Below are 15,917 nucleotides of genomic sequence, written 5' to 3' on the forward strand. Positions count from 1 at the left end.
GATCTTATTACTTGAAACCACAAATCATGTAGCTAACATGACTTGGCTTCTTTATTTTCAGCCCAACAAACATTAATCAGATTTTCCTTGTGGTGGTCTAGTTATCTCAGGCAGGCTCATGTTCTGTTTTCATAGTTTTTAATTTTTATAAATAGTACTCTCAGAGATGGAAGAGAAAAAACAAAAACACTTCCACTTGCAACCTCTGAGATACAGAGAGTAACTCTCGAGTGATGGCGTCTTTACGCCCAACAGGGTAGAATTCACTCACCACTAAAGATACCAGTTGCTAAAAATATCAGCTCATATCTTTAAGGGCACTTCGTCTAGCCAATGTATCTTATAAAACCAAAATGTAAAAAACAGCAGAAACATGAGTAGCATCTTTACTTACTATGAACATTCTCGATGGTTAAATGTGCTTTCAAAGGGGAATCAGTCAAAGCTGTAAGAAAATCTGAAAACGAAACTGAATGTACCTCAGAGCTTGACTGGTGACCATCAGATGGGATTCTGTCATACGGAAGATGTTATGAATAGCCCGAGCAGCCAATACTTGTCTCATCGCTTCGTAAATCACTTCAGTAGTGTTGTCTGTTTTAACTGCCATTGATCCCAAAAACCGAACTATAAACATCTGTTGCAAAAGAGAATCTGCAAGAGAGCATTTTCTGCTCAGGATCATTTCACTTCCTGCCTGTCGATGCGCATACCAGAAGCACATGTGCTGGTCTGAGAACAGGCTGAAGACCTAGGGTTTGCCTTGCTTTCTGGAGGGCTTTCTACCAAAACTCCTGAATACTCTGCTTTTATATAAGCCACAAATTGCCAAAGCTCTGAATCTCCTATTGTCCATATTTTGTCTGTTTGGAACTATTCATTAGACTAGAAAAGCACCTCTTTTTCTTCATCTATAAAATGAAACCACATGAACATCCTTCTAGCATGAAAACTCTAGGTTGACTACACGTAAGTGGCAGTATATGCATCTTACTTTTTCTCTGAAAATAAGAGCTTTTCCACTAGACAATAGAAAACTCATTCATTACTTTGGCCCGCTGTAAAGTCCTCTTACAGAAGAAAATGTATTTGAAGAAATAAGACCTGATGTTGGGTTTCATTCAAATCATGCACATCATTTATTACTGAAGGGCAGTGATGACGTTCCATAAACTAATGGAGAATGCAGAACTATCAGCTCATTTGATGCTAATGAGCTGGCAGTATTGGCTTCTTGATAATGGCACGTAACCTGACAAACTGAATAACAGCAGCCACACCTGGAAGATCATGAAGAAGGTTTAAAAGATCCTTTTTTTTTTTTTTTTTCTGTAAGAACAGTAATTCACTTATCCACCATTTGAAACTAAGAAGGCTACTTTTTCTTCACTTGTTCTCCCTATGAGTATCCTTGCCCCTAAAAAATAAGGGTTAAAAAAACTTATTAGGAAAATATAACTGATATGTTGTAAATGGTTACTCCCATATGAAGCTCGTTTTTACAAGTTAGAAAGTTTTTTATGTAGACAGTTAAGAAACTGGACTGTGTGAGAAGTCAGCTAGATAGAGAGTCAGATTTGATGCAGAGCCTATTAACATCATTTTTTCTTTTTTTACCTAAAGCTGTAAGGAATGCCAGTTCTCAAGTCCTACTTTTAAATTTAAATAAGTGGCATTTCATTCTAATGACATTCTCAGGCTTCAGTCAAGGGCTGTGTTAAAATGAGGTCTTGCCCGCACTTCTAAATTGCCTTGGCTGGGAAGTGTAGCTCTTGGGAGTAGCAGGTTTTGGTCAGCTCTACTGAGTATGTTCTTATGTACCTTGTAAGAATGTAAATCAAACACCAAAAATCAGAATCTGAATTTGAACAAATTAAATACCATATTTTTTTCATGTCATCTTCAAATTTAAGAATGAGTTATTTGTGTTTTTGGTTTTCTAAAATGAAATAGCAAGTCTGTGACTCACCCAGATTTTATCCTCTTGGACTTTGTTTTGCAGTAATGTTATAGCAAATTTAGATTTGGCAGCATTTCTCTGCAGGAGCTACAAAAAGGGCATGGATGTGGCTGATGGTACGACAGCTGCAGGAAATCTGTCAGCCTCCCCTTAGTGTTTATGCCAGGATGGTCCTAACTGCATGTGTCCTAGTGAGTCTGCAGAGAACACACATCTGTGGATCATAATTTCAATTCATATTTCAAGTCAAAGCTCTTTAGAACATGACTTCACATCTTATTTCAATGGCCCTGGTCATTTTGTGCCGGGGAAAGAATAAGAACACAGAACTAGCCACTTACCTTCTGTTTCTGGAAACGTCTCATCCTCAGTTTCACCAAAAGGGTTGATACGCCTAGGGGAATAGCCAGAGTCAAACATCCTGACAGTTTCAGCTAAAGGGACACGTGACACTTGAACTCTAAGTCAGAAGGTGATAGTCTCTGGAGGTGGGTAGGGACACGAGATGTTAAATTTATTTTCAGTTCTCCCAGAGATAAACCCCCTTAGCCCATACCTGCTCCCTCTGTTCTGATCAAGGAATTCTGTAGCAGGAAGTACAATGTCAAACTGAATAGGTGTTCCAGGTGCAATTAGTTGTTCAGCTTCAGGTATGACTGCTGCTTTGGGAACAATCTTGTCATTTTCCACCTCTGAATTTTTCATGTTCTGGCTGGAGTACAAAATAGGAAAAAAAATTTTTTTTTTAAATCCCTTTTAACCTTAAGCTTTTACAATCAAATGAATACTTGTTGAATGCCGATGTAACTTTTACAAGTAGATAAGGGAGAAGATTTAACCCACTCTACCAATAAATCTTCGTAAAATGTCATTTACGTCCATGGTTAAAATCCCTCAGATCTCCACATTACCTATAGCTTGTTCTGGTGCACAGCATTCTGCATTGTTAAGACTACTTATTATATTACCTGTTAATTTCCTGTTTGTATCTTTCTCTCGTTGAGACAGGTTTTTGAGGGTGGGAGCTATATAGCTAAATCATATTTATTACTTGGTACGTAGTAGGTACTCAAAACCGTTAGCTGAATGAATAATACATCTTGGCCTAGCATTCAACCACCTGGCTGTCCTTTCTCCTGAAGGTCTCCCTCTCCCCTCCCTTAATGCATCCTCCACTAGAGCTACACCAAACACGCACGTGCTTCTCATTTCCAGCTCCATCGCAGGTCTGCTGCTCACTCACTCTCTCCTGCACTTCAAACACCAGCTCAAATCGCCACTCATCCGCTAGGCCTTTCAAGCCAGCCTGACCCTCTCCTTCCTCTGCAGTCCTGTGGTTCTTCTCAGTAAGCCACGAGGACAGTCTTGGATCTCTATGTGCCTCCTGAGCTTAGCACTGTGCCCACATGTACTGTTTTGAGACTGTGGCACGTAAAAGGAGAGCACGGTCTGTAGTAATTAATGTGCCTCCATGTTTCTCTTCCAGTGTCAGAATGCTGTAATTTAACCTTTCATGTTTATAATCTTTTCTCCCCAGCTAGAGTGTAAAAACCTTTGAGGGGCAAATCGTGTAAAAGTATTTTGATTTCTTACATTGTTTGAACCATAAGAAGACTCTCAATATCTTTCCATTCATTTGATATTTTGTATATCAGTATTGCAAATTTCTCAAGTATGTCAATAAGTAAATAGGTTGTATGGGGCTTCCCTGGTGGCACAGTGGTTGGGAATCCGCCTGGCAACGCAGGGGACACGGGTTCGAGCCCTGGTCCAGGAGGATCCCACATGCCGCAGAGTGGCTGAGCCCGTGTGCCACAACTACTGAGCCTGCGCTCTAGAGCCTACGAGCCACGACTACTGAGCCCACGTGCTGCAACTGCTGAAGCCCGTGCGCCTAGAGCCTGTGCTCCACAACAAGAGAGGCTACTGCAACAAGAAGCCGGCACACCACAACGAAGAGTAGACCCCGCTCGCCACAACCAGAGAAAGCCCATGCGCGGCGGCGAAGACCCAATGCAGCCAAAATAAATAAATAAATTAATTAAAAACAAATAGGTTGTATGGAACTGTTATAGCATCAGCTGACGAATGAGCATAATGAATGGAAAATGGATACAAGCACAATAGACAGAATGGTAGACTGCAAGGAGAGATGCTTAGTTTTAACCTCCGTTATTAACAGAAAAGGAAACCGAGGCCTCTAGAGAAGTTGAGTGGTAATCCTGAAGGCACTCAGTTACCTGGGGTCAGCTAGATTAAGAACTGAGGTCTCCTCACTGCCAGCACAGCGCTCTCCCACAGTGTCACACTGCCTCAGTAACCAAAATCAATCACATCTGCTCTATGGTCCAGTCTTTAAGAGAGGAGTATGACACAGTAAGTGAAGCACTGCAGGAAGGGGTGAGTAGAAGCTTCAAGGGAAGGAAGCGAGTCCCAAGATTTTGGCTCCCTAGTGGGATGAGGGGAGACCACACAAGGAAGACAGGATGGGGCCGGGCTGTTAACACCATCGGGTGAGGTCTAACTTGACTCTGCATGTAGGCGGCCACTGAAGACTCTTTGAACAGAGGAGTGAAATGGTAGAAATTAAAGCATCACGTGTGCTCTGCATGTCACCAACTCGAATGGACACTTTGGGATCATCATCCCGTTTGATCTCCCGAAGCATCTAACATAACTGACCTCTCCTCCGTGAGATTCTCCTTCTTGGTTTGTGCTGATGCCACACGTTATAGGTTTTCCTCCTACTCTTCTGCTGTTCCTGCAGTGTTTTTTGCAGGCTCCTCCTCTAATCCACATGTTGGAGCTCTTTAGACTTCTGTCCCAGGCTCCACTTCCCTCCCTCTACACTCTCCCTAGCTGACCTCTTCTACCACCACTTCCGTGCTGATGGGCTCCCAATTCAGACTCAGCCCAGACATTTTCTTTGCCCTCCAGACATATATCAGTTGACTACTTGACAATTCACTGGAATGTCTCACAAGCCTCTCAAACTTCTGTCATAAACCGAACTCCTGATACTGACTACCAACTCTTCATGTCTTCATGGTGGTGTCATATCGCCACCAACTGCCAAGGTGTTCAACCCAGACTGTGGTCATCCTTTGTTTGTTCCTTTCTTTCCACTCCGCATCTCACATAACAAACGTCCTACAGATTCTGCCTTCAAAGTAAGTCCCCAATCCACCTACTTTTCATCTCCTCTGCCATGATCCGTTTAAGACACCATCGTGTTCTCCTGGACTATTGCTACAGACTCCTCACTGGACACCTGCTTGCCCAGCTCTGCCTTGTGTATCCTCCACAGCAGCCAGAGCTGACCGTGGAAAATGTAAAGTGGATCATCTCTCTTTCTCTCACTCTCTCACACACACACCCCTACCTCTAAAACCCTTCCAGAGCTCCCCAAACCCCTGCCCTGACTTCCTTCATGATCTGTCCCTACCCCCCTCCCTCCCAACCTCATCTTGCTCTATGACCTCCCTCTGCCGACCACTGTCTAGTTACAGTGATCTCCTTTCAGTTCCTGAAAGACACCAAGCTCTTCTCTGCCATTCAGCCTCCACAGCTGGGATCAGGAATGCACTGCCTCTGGCTCTTTGCAAGAGAGGCTACTTCTCATCTCTTACTTCTCAATTTAATTATCTCTACAGACAGGCCCTAAATAGGTCTTCTCCTTATTCTCCACGACAGCACCCTCATCTTTAACATAATAGTGCTTTCCTGTATTTTAACTATTTGTTTACCTTTTGCCTGTCTTCTCCTACAAGTCTGTAAGTTTCACGATCTAGCTCAGCGCCTGGAAACATACATCTGTTGAACAGCTGGATTAAGTGAATGAATATTACATATAAGTAACCGCAGAACGAGGGAAGGCCACGTAGGAAATCTGCTTGGAAGTGAACGGCAGTTTGTTCCCAAGAACAGAGTTTCTCTGCTTCATTCTCCCACTGTCATCAAAACACCTCTTTATTCCTAATGAGCTGACCCTAAGAGAGATGCTAGCCCGGCCCTCCACTGCTCTGGGGCCATCATCTGGCAGCCACATCTGTCACCCTTCCGATCTTTGCATTGATTCAGCTGTCTGGCTACAGTCATTTTTTTTTTCCTAGGGATTCTTCTGTATCCCTTCTATGGGTTCCTTTCTAAGCATGTGATTTACTTATTCTATTGTAGAACAGAGGAGAAAAATCAGTTACTGAATAAATAAATCTGAGCTGCAGACTGTTTTTTTAGAAAACCAATCACACCTTCTGATTACACCCCAGAAAGACAGCATTTTAGAGCTGGAAGAGGCCTTGGAGGTGGTCTGATTTCTCTCATCTTATATCACAAAGTTGAGGAGACAGAGGCCCAGAGTGCTGACGACCCACTCAAGGACATCTAGCTGTGTTCAGAGCTGTTATTAAGACCATGTCTCCTAACTCCAAGTCTAGTGCAGGGTTCTCCACTATGTCCCTCTAACACTCGTGTGGCTGTACAGAGAGAAGACAGACACATTTAGCCAGTACAATGCTCACAGGTTAGCCCCACTGGCCGGATCTGTATTTCCATTTCCATTTATAAAGTGCTTTCTTTAAAGCTGCACTTAGTAAACATGCTACTTTTGTGTAAACTGTTACCCTTAAATTATGGCACTGGAGTGTTCTCAGACTTGTTGCCCCGTCCCCATTTTTATTCCCTTTGCTCAGGTTCTCATGTTCTGTTTCACAGCTACTATCACAGGGACATCCCGTGGGGCCTCGCTGCCCTCCCTTCTCCCGCCCCACCCGCTCTCTCCCAGAAGGTGCCGCCCAGCAGTCTTTCCAGCTGGTTCTGACTATGCCTCCCCTCTTGTCAAAGCCTGCAGTTCTGTTCCCCTGCCTGTGGCTCCTCAGCAGGGCACCTAGTTCTTTCACCATCGGACTCAGCCTATTCTCTGCTTTCTCTCGGGCCGTTCCTCCTGGCGTCCCAGGGCTGGGTGTGCGAGCGCTAGCTCCACACTGCACCGCACTGAGACCCTGGGAAGTTACTCAACCACTCTGAGCTTTCTGACAACTTTCTTCTGGAGTCATCAGACAGTATCTGTAAAACATGTAATGGGATTCTTTCTACCATGCCACTAAAGATGGAGGCCTAATACAGTCATGATTTCAACTTGCCCTGTGATGCCATGCTTTCATTAGCATAACAGATAATACAGCCTTCTATTATTTAATCAAATGGAAACTCCCATTAAGATGGCATTCCTGGAATAAATCCTAAAGCAGTATTCAAAACAAGAGGAAAGCTGTATGTGTGAAAATGCTCACTATAAACAACAAGAGCAAACAAAGGAAGGGGAAGCAAACTAAATATTCACATAGTCAATAATAATAAATGATGGATAGTGTGTAAAGGAACAATTACGAAAAATGTGAAAATATATATGTGAAATAAATGCACATATGATAAGCCCTGCACCATAACATGGACACATAAAAGGTGATTTTCTTCCTTATTTAAAAAAAATTTTGTTTTGGTTTCGTGATTTTGTTGATGCTGATACGAAATGTGGGGAGAACTCCTGACTAGCAGGATACTCAGTGCATGTCTTATGTGCTCAGGCTGCAGCTGCATGGTCCAGGGGAAGGAGGTGGACATTGAAAGCAGACAGCTTTGAATTCTGACTTGGCCCCTCATTTGTGGTGTGAACATGGGCAAAGTATTTACCCTTTCCTGGTCAGAGTTACTGCTTCTGTACAACAGGGCTGAACACCACAGTGCTGTAAAGATGAAATTCCTAGTACAGATGAAATCCCTAATACACAGTTTGGCTCCACGAAAGCTAGTTTTTTTCTGTCCTTTAGTTACCTGGGGCAAGGGCTTTCTTGTTTTTTTGCAAAACTTGTAATTGGAGTCACTGCTTGCAGAGCCGTCTGATTCAACTTGATGGCGACTGCCTAAAAATCCAGAGGAAGACAGGCTCAGTTCCAAGAGGTGGACGCTTACCTTTCACATTGAGAAAAGAGCTGAGACGCATGTAGGGCAGCTGTGAATTACCTCTGGGTTGTCAGTCAGGTAGATCTGTCTGGAGATGTTGTTTATTGCACATATCCACTGTAGATGACATTAAAACAAGTGCTGAATCCCAAAGTCACCCACTATACCAGAACAGAAGTGAAACAAACAAAACTTTACCTCTTCGTTTTCCTTTCTGCTTTCCGCCTGGAGGATTATTCCCCTGAAATAAAGTACATCTAAGTAAGTGCTTCCTGGACCTCAGTGACTGAATATCTGCATGCAGCGGGCCAGGAATAAGACACAAACAATTCTGCTCTACTTCTGCGAAGGCGTCACTCTTAAAGGGACTCCACACCTGCCAGTCCCTCTGTTCCTCATCTCATCTGTGGGAGGTGGGGAACATGGACTTTATCCCTATTTCTTATCTGAGGGAACCAAGGCCCAGAGGAGTTAAGTAACTGCCTGGGACTGTGACTAGAATCCAGAAGCTTCGTTCCCAGGTCATTTACCATCACCCAGAGAGGAAGGATGATGTCTAAAAATGCTCTGCCATTCTGGGAGAAGAGATGGTCTACATCATACCAACGCTGCCCCCCCCCCCCCAAGAATGTGCTATTGTTCAAATAAAATCTCAACTCAGAAACCCAACAGAGAAAGCAAACGCAAGCAGAGCAGCTCTGAGAACGGGGCCACTCCTCTCCCTCAAGCAGGTGAAGCCTGGAGCACTTCATGGGGCTCCAAACTCCTTGGAGCAGTTTGAAACCACTGCTCTAAGTGAGAGGGGGTCCCCCTGGGATGGGATCTACTGTGATGACACACGGCTGCCATTCTGCAAACATGGCCTCTCCCGGGCCCAAGGTGCATGGCAGATGTGGGGACAGAGTGCTGAAGAATAACTCTGCTGCAGCGGCATGTCCTGTTCACATCTCCTGTGTCAGCTGGGGAAGCGGACTCCTCAGGCAGGCACCCACTCTCCCCGTCAGCCCCCAGACCCCGTGATGTGGACACAAAGGCTTGTCTAGAACAGACGAGGAGCGGCTATGGCCCCACCCCTCTCTGAGTCTCCGCTGACAAACAGCTCCTATCGCCGTCTTACACGTGGAGGTCACCTCTTCTCCATAGCCACAGACAAATCCTCTCTGGGACCTCTTAGATAAGGCAGGCTGGATTCCATATGGTCATGTGTGCTTGCTTAAAGAGGACATAAAACCACCCTCCCGAAAGGTCAACACCACCCAGAACAGGGCCTCCCCTGTGGAGGGCTGGCACAGAGGAGTGACCTAGGAGGCCCTTGGCAGAAGTGGGGTCACTGCACCTGTTTCCTCCCACATAAAACCCGTGTGGCCTACGCTTTTCCATTGGGAGTGGTGATCTGGAAGCAGTATCGTCGGTCTTCACAGTCCACCGCCATCACTGAGCAGTTGTCCAGGTCCTGGATCAAGCCTCCAGCCACGGCGCCCCTGGGCTGACACATGAGATTCCCACCTTGGGTGAAGAAGTAGAGTCTCTCCCAGGTGGTGGTGACCAGCCCTGTTTTACTGTAAGAATTGTGTTGTGAAAAGCTCGTTAGTCCTAGGAAGCATAAGAGGCACCTCAGTCTTGCTGCCTCTTTATGGGTATTGGTAGCATTTTAGAAATAATGTGTTGCTTTACATTAAAGCAAAACTTCTCTGAAAAGAATTCAAGTGCAAAGAGTAGCAGGAGAGGCACAGGTTAGCTTGAATGAGCTGGGAGCTGATGGGCTCTGCTCAGACGGGAAAGGCTGGTCCACAGCCAACTCCAGGGTGGGGGCAGGGGGCGCCCACCCCCACTGCAGCCAGTCTCTGGCTTCTAAAGCCAGGATCTGGAAACAGAATTAGTCCATCACCATCGGGAACTGAAAACCTGGAAGATCATTTCTCTAAGACACAGAGCTGAACTGCTCTAAGTCTAGTTAGAGTGACCAGGGTTACCCCGGCCACAGCGCACACCCCAGAATCCTGGGCACTTTATACCAGATTGGGTTCTGCTCCAGCTACATGTTATGCTTCTTCTGTGGGCTGTTTACAAGAGAAAAATCTAGTTCCTGGCAAATAAAACCAGAACCTTGTGGAGTTTTCTATCTGTACAGAACTAAAGGAGACCTCTGGCTTGTGATCTCAACGCGCTTTACAGACCTCTGAAAGGCTCTAACCTGGTAAGAAAACAGCTGGCAATTCCTCTTCACACATCCTCCACTTGGGGGATATCAAATATATTTATTTGATTTGGTATTTACTGAGTAGCGACCATGTATGGGGCACTAGGTTTCCTGCCTCAATAATGGTAACAGCTAACATTTGAGTACTTATACCTGCTAGGAATTACCTCACTCAATCTTTGAGACAACTTTATGAAGTAGGTGCAATCTTCAGCTCTATTTTACAGATGAAATGCCGGGGCAGCGGGGCCCAGCTGGGCCAGGATGTCTGACCAAAGTCAGAGCTCACCACCACACCTGACAACAACCCCACCTGCTCTCAGACACAGTCAAACCTGGGCACCTCTTTAATTCACAGTGAACATCTGAAACCTGAGGGTTAAACATGGGGTTCAGTCTATATGAACCTAGATGATTCTGGAAGCTTCCTGGCCCTCAGGCTCTGGCCTCAGTGCTGCATCACCGGCACACTGCTCTCACCCATCAGGGGGTCTGGGGAAGGGTCTCAATGGTCTAGGATGGTGACAGTTAAGAGCAGTCTATGTCAAACGGCCACGGTGACCAGGGAGGGGCGGCCTGTGGTGTCTTGGGAGTCTACGCACTGACTGGGTTCTTACTCACACGACTGTTTCAAGCCCCATCTCTCAGTGCAGTTTGGGACCTCGGCCCAGACACTTCCTATGTCCCAGGCAGGAGGGGCGCTGTGGCGGGAGCTATAACCCAACCTCACACACCCCCGCCCTCTGATGGGGCACTTAACAGGTGCTTTTTAGCCACTCCCAGGGAACACAGATTTTAGAAAAGGAGGCAGGCAATGAACTCTCACTTTCTAAGGTTAAGGTAACCAGCCTTCTGGATGAGGTTCCTGTTGATCTGGGGTGCAGCCACATCGAAATCTGGAGTGTAAACAGCTTCCTCAAGAGAAAGTAATTCTTGCTGGGATGCCTGCATCTTCTCCGCTTCCGCTTCCAGTTCCACCTGGATGCTTGAGACAGAAGGTTTCAGGTCAGTCACTTGTCACAGCAGATGGTGGAGCCTCCCCATGGCTTCCTGCCTCACACAGGGGGGCACGACACTCCACCTCCGAGGCTCTGAAAGCTGGAGATCACAGGGACTCCGGTCTGTGCTACCAAATTGTTTATATGACTGTTGTTTTCAAACAGAGCATAACGAATACCACTGGACGATGCCTGAACCCAGCTAAATAATTTCTCTGTTGACACAGTGGTATCCAGTCTCAGACTTGTCGATGCAAGTTTTAGAAGATGAACCCATCCTCAGGAGCCGCGTGTGCTGGCAGCCTGTGAAAGAGCCAGAAAGGCAAGAAGGAAATGGCAGTCATTTGTGGCCCCCACCCCCAGGTTTAGGCAGGAATGGTGGGGACGGCCACTGGAGACCGGAAGGTGACCAGGAGGTGGTACCAAGGCGCGACAGCAAAGCCAAGAGCAATGCTTTTCCTTATATGAGAGCCTCACAACTGCCCTGAGGCGGTGCAGGCTGGCCGGCCCGTCTGCCCATGGTCTGAGGCGTGGAAAAGCTGGAAGCTTTAGCTTGAAATAAGCAGCTGCCCTTTCTCCCCATAACGTGAGGCCTCAACAGCTACCCCACCCAGGGGTGACAGCCTGGGTGACAGTCCTAAACATAGTCTGCCAAAATGCGCCCTCCATCCGAGAAAACAAACTCTAGAGGCGTTGTTCCACTTCTCCACTGTGTAAAGGAGGTAGGACTGAATTCCGATGTTGAAATCGGGAGGCACCCTAGGGGCTAGGGAGTCTAGTGTTTTACAGAGTGAGCTCCTCAGCATTTCCTTTCAAAAGTGTTCTGTAGGTGAGTGAGATTGGGCTTGTGTGTTCCAGATGCTCCTCTTAGAGGTTCACAGTGTATACCACCTGTATCCTGTTTAATGCGACCCTAAGGCAAGCCGTCAGTCCAAGTTAATTTTGGCTATTTTGATGTTTGAATGGAACAATCTGGGGCTCCACCAACAAACTTCATTAGTTTAACAGGGTTGTCATTGCCAAGGCTGAGAATGGAATGGGAAAAAAGAAGTTAAGCTGTACAGAGGTGGACGGAGGGAGCCAGAAGTATACAGAACCGCTTAGGTCCTTCAGCTTTTGTGAGGAGCCTCTTTGAAGATCTGATGAAAGGTAAGGATTGTCTCCCCCAGAAAAGCCCTCATGTGAACCAACGTGACACCATGCACACAACTCCAGGGAGTTTTTAGTAACTGTACCCCCTCTGCTCCCTGATCCATACAGGGAGGCTCAAAAACTGAGCTAGGGCTTCCCTGGTGGTGCAGTGGTTGAGAGTCCGCCTGCCGATGCAGGGGACGTGGGTTCGTGCCCCGGTCCGGGAAGATCCCACATGCCGCGGAGCGGCTGGGCCCGTGAGCCATGGCCGCCGAACCTGGGCGTCCGGAGCCTGTGCTCCGCAACGGGAGAGGCCACAGCAGGGAGAGGCCCGCGTACCGAAAAAAAAACAAAAAAAACAAAAAACTCTGAGCTAATCCAAGCCTCCCAGAACTCAAAGAACAGGGTAGAAAAGTGACTCCCTTCAACTGTTCCCTTCGAAGATTTTTATTTTAAATCATGTTTCATTTAATTAAAAAAAAGTGCGTGTGTGTGTGTGTGTGTGTGTGTGTGTGTGTGTGTGTGTGTGTGTGTGTGTGTGTGAAGGAGCCAAGAAAAAAGCCTGAAGTGTATCACTGTGAAGTAGGGACTGAAAGAAAAGCCCCTGGAACTGTGGGGTGGTGTGAAATGCCACCCATCTGGGTTTAGGCTGGGTTCTGAATCCTCTCACACCCTGACGCAGTGAGACCAGGCATCCACCTCCCGGGGAAGGACTGCAGAGCCCAGAGCCACCACTAGACGTTGTTCCTTGGCCACTCGGGCTGGCTGGCTGCTGATGCCCAGCAATGTGGCAGCAAGACCCCACCTAGTGGCACAGGCGCAGCAGTATTTATCTACTCACCAGGGTACAACGTAAGGGATAAGAAAACTAGAATTCTTAGCTGAATGCTTCAGCCGTTTGAACCAGGAGGTTCCTGTGCTCCCAGGTTCCACTGGGAGCTCTGCCTGCTGCCCCTGTAACAAGATGTGCCTGGTCAGGCAGCAGAAGCACGACTCACAGAACTAGACCCGGCCCTCGGGAGCAGGCTGTGTGGCCGGGGCTTTCAACGCCAGTCACAGAACTGTGGAAACAGCCGGTGCTGCACTTTGGTGGCCTAGTAACGGCTAAGAGAGACACTGACAAGGAGAGAGGACACAGGCTGCAGGATGTGTGGAAAGATACACACTGCAGCATCTCGGAAATGGGCATGAATGTCCTGCCACCAGTTAATAAAAAAATCTAGTACATGAAAAAAATTTGAAGCACAGGTAGTTCTCTCAGAAACAAAAACCATGGGATTCTGAGAGTTAAGGAAGGTAAGAGAAAGACAGTGAGAGACAAGGGAGAGAGGGTTTTTAAATGACAATTTAATAGGCTCCCTTCTCTCACTTTCTCCTAACCCTCCAGGGGCTAACAATCAAATTAAAAGGCAGGAAACTGAGCTCGGATTTCACAAATTGCCTTCTAGCATAATTATAAATCTAACCTGCATCCAACGATCAGGAAGAAAACAGCTCAGGGACTTTCAGGAAGGAATATATGCTTTCCTAAACCACAGCTCTCCCCTCGTGCCTGTACGATGCTCAGCACTGGTCTTCCTTGGGATTCATTCTCTATCTTCAGCATTTTACGGAAACTTCTGTCTAAATAAATTTACTGCTTGGCCTCCTTAAGGTATTTTGAAATGCAACATCCTCAAGAAAATGAACAACTTTCTCTTCATTTTTCCACACAAAATCCTATACTTATACTTGTTTTGTATATTTACCTATCAACTACACACGTATATACAGAGAGACGTTATTTCTATACTCCAGGAATCATGAGGAGTACTCAAGGAACCACACGTCTGCGCTGTTAATGAAATAAGCCTGGTGCTGGCAGCGCCTGGGCGCCTCCCGCGAGCTCAGTACCGCAGACGCTGATGACAGGAAGCAAGAAGACTCAGGGCAGCCCCAGCCTTAATTAAACGTGGGCAGGACAGTCTGCAGAGATGACACTGTATTTGTTAAAAATAAACATTTGCAAGGCTGAACTGCAGTTTGTTAAATTAATTCAAAAAAAGGCTTAAGGCCTTATTTATCTATTATAAATCAATGTGATGTTAAGTTTCCTGAAAAGTTGCAGCACTTCTGGCCGCTAACCCCATTAGCTCTCAAAGAAAAAAGCAAGCATCTCTTCTAAACTGGACTCATAGGCTTATAGCATGTGAAATGTGAATATTAACAAAAGGAGATCCTAAGAATAGGAACTTGGACTTAATGGGAAAGTACTCCTGCGGACATTATAATCTTTTATTTAGTCTTTTAATGTAGTAGATAGGACTCTGGCTCCACACGGGTCAAGAACTGCAGAAATCATGACTTTTCAACCACACCAAGAGCAGCAGCTAAGAGGAGGGCGCTGTTCTGAGCGTTCATGGAGTGGAGGGGGCAGGGGGCTCTCTGGGGCCCTCCCCCCACCTCCCAGAGAGACTGATTCAGCAGGAGAGGCAAAAGGCACACGAGATGTAAACCGGAGCGCAGCATTACCTTTGAACCATGTCTGCAACGGAGGCTAAGAAGCTGTCCATACTTTGGGAAAACATCTCTGCTCCCTTCTTAAAAAAGTTAATCTGAAAGATATAATTATGATATTCTGAAAATTGTCTAAGAAAGGTGATCGATGAATTCATGACATGTGAGACTAACAGCACAGGGGCAGCAGACACTGGCTGGCCCCGCCTCACGCACTTGCTGCCTCTCTGCTGAGCCCCACCTCACTGGCTGAGATTGACTCCCAAAGCCCCTGGTGTATCTGTAGAGGGAGGAGGGTGAAGCCTCCTAACTTGCTGCAAGGCAGTAAAGACCAGGGATAATATAAGTGCTTGGTACATACCACCTCATCCATAATTACTACTGATAATTATTTTGATATTATCATCAGCAGCCTTTTTCCTGTGTGAATTCTAGACAGTAAACGGTTTCTTGAGGGCAAGGATTAGGTCTTGTTCACCTTTGCATCTCCAGGGGCTAAACTGGTGACCAATGACATGCACAGCACCAGCAAGGAGCAGACAAGCAGCGTGCGGCTCTCAGTGAAGTGAAGGCCACCACCGACTGCCCCTGCTCATCGAGCCACGTGCGGCTCTGAACACAGGCTGTGTGGATGGCGGTTTGGCTGCGATCTTGCAGAGGGAAGACCGGGCAGAAGATCCTTAAAAGGCTCTTCCAACCCAGACATCAACTTCAAAGTGACTGTGTATGAGAAGGACACAGCAGGACTGCACAGGTGCTGGACACGGGGGACAAGGCCCCTGCTGCTCCCCAGCATTCTGATCTGGAAGCAGCCCTGGCCCTGGGTGGTGGGCATGGAGATCGACCTCTCACCTCTAGAAGGCTAGTAGGTGTCATCAGCACAGTCTGACTCCTTACACCTGGCTCCCCAGACACCCTGGGGAAGTATGTACACCAAGGTACTTAGTTTTCACAGTACAGAAACACGATGATCATGATTATCCTAATGCAAGGTATACCTGCAGGGAGATGTTCTGGCCCCATGATCTTTGAACCATACAGAGATCAACACTGTAAATGCCATCCTGAGTCCCTGAAATGTTGAATATCAAGGTCTGTTAAATAAGCATTCTACATTTCTAAGTGCACAACATCAAGGTGGCTTTTTCTCTCCTTCCCCTCCCTGAACTCC

The 15,917-nt window shown here is 46.5% G+C and overlaps 1 protein-coding gene across 1 annotated transcript in view; it reads right to left on the reverse strand.

The window, feature by feature from the left end:
* The window catches only part of APPL2 (adaptor protein, phosphotyrosine interacting with PH domain and leucine zipper 2), a 53,002-nt gene that overhangs the window by 6,831 nt on the left and 30,254 nt on the right, over nt 1-15,917 (reverse strand). Inside the window, exons 9-17 of the mRNA XM_060025528.1 lie at nt 14,762-14,844; nt 10,948-11,106; nt 9,292-9,480; nt 8,120-8,162; nt 7,982-8,038; nt 7,793-7,881; nt 2,517-2,672; nt 2,302-2,354; nt 480-654 (exon numbers count right to left, since the gene is read on the reverse strand). Of these exons, the coding sequence (XP_059881511.1) occupies nt 480-654; nt 2,302-2,354; nt 2,517-2,672; nt 7,793-7,881; nt 7,982-8,038; nt 8,120-8,162; nt 9,292-9,480; nt 10,948-11,106; nt 14,762-14,844 (1,004 nt within the window). The remainder of the gene's footprint in view (nt 1-479; nt 655-2,301; nt 2,355-2,516; nt 2,673-7,792; nt 7,882-7,981; nt 8,039-8,119; nt 8,163-9,291; nt 9,481-10,947; nt 11,107-14,761; nt 14,845-15,917) is intronic.

This window comes from Delphinus delphis, chromosome 11 (assembly GCF_949987515.2).
Source record: "Delphinus delphis chromosome 11, mDelDel1.2, whole genome shotgun sequence".
In the NCBI taxonomy this organism is placed as follows: Eukaryota; Metazoa; Chordata; class Mammalia; order Artiodactyla; family Delphinidae; genus Delphinus; species Delphinus delphis.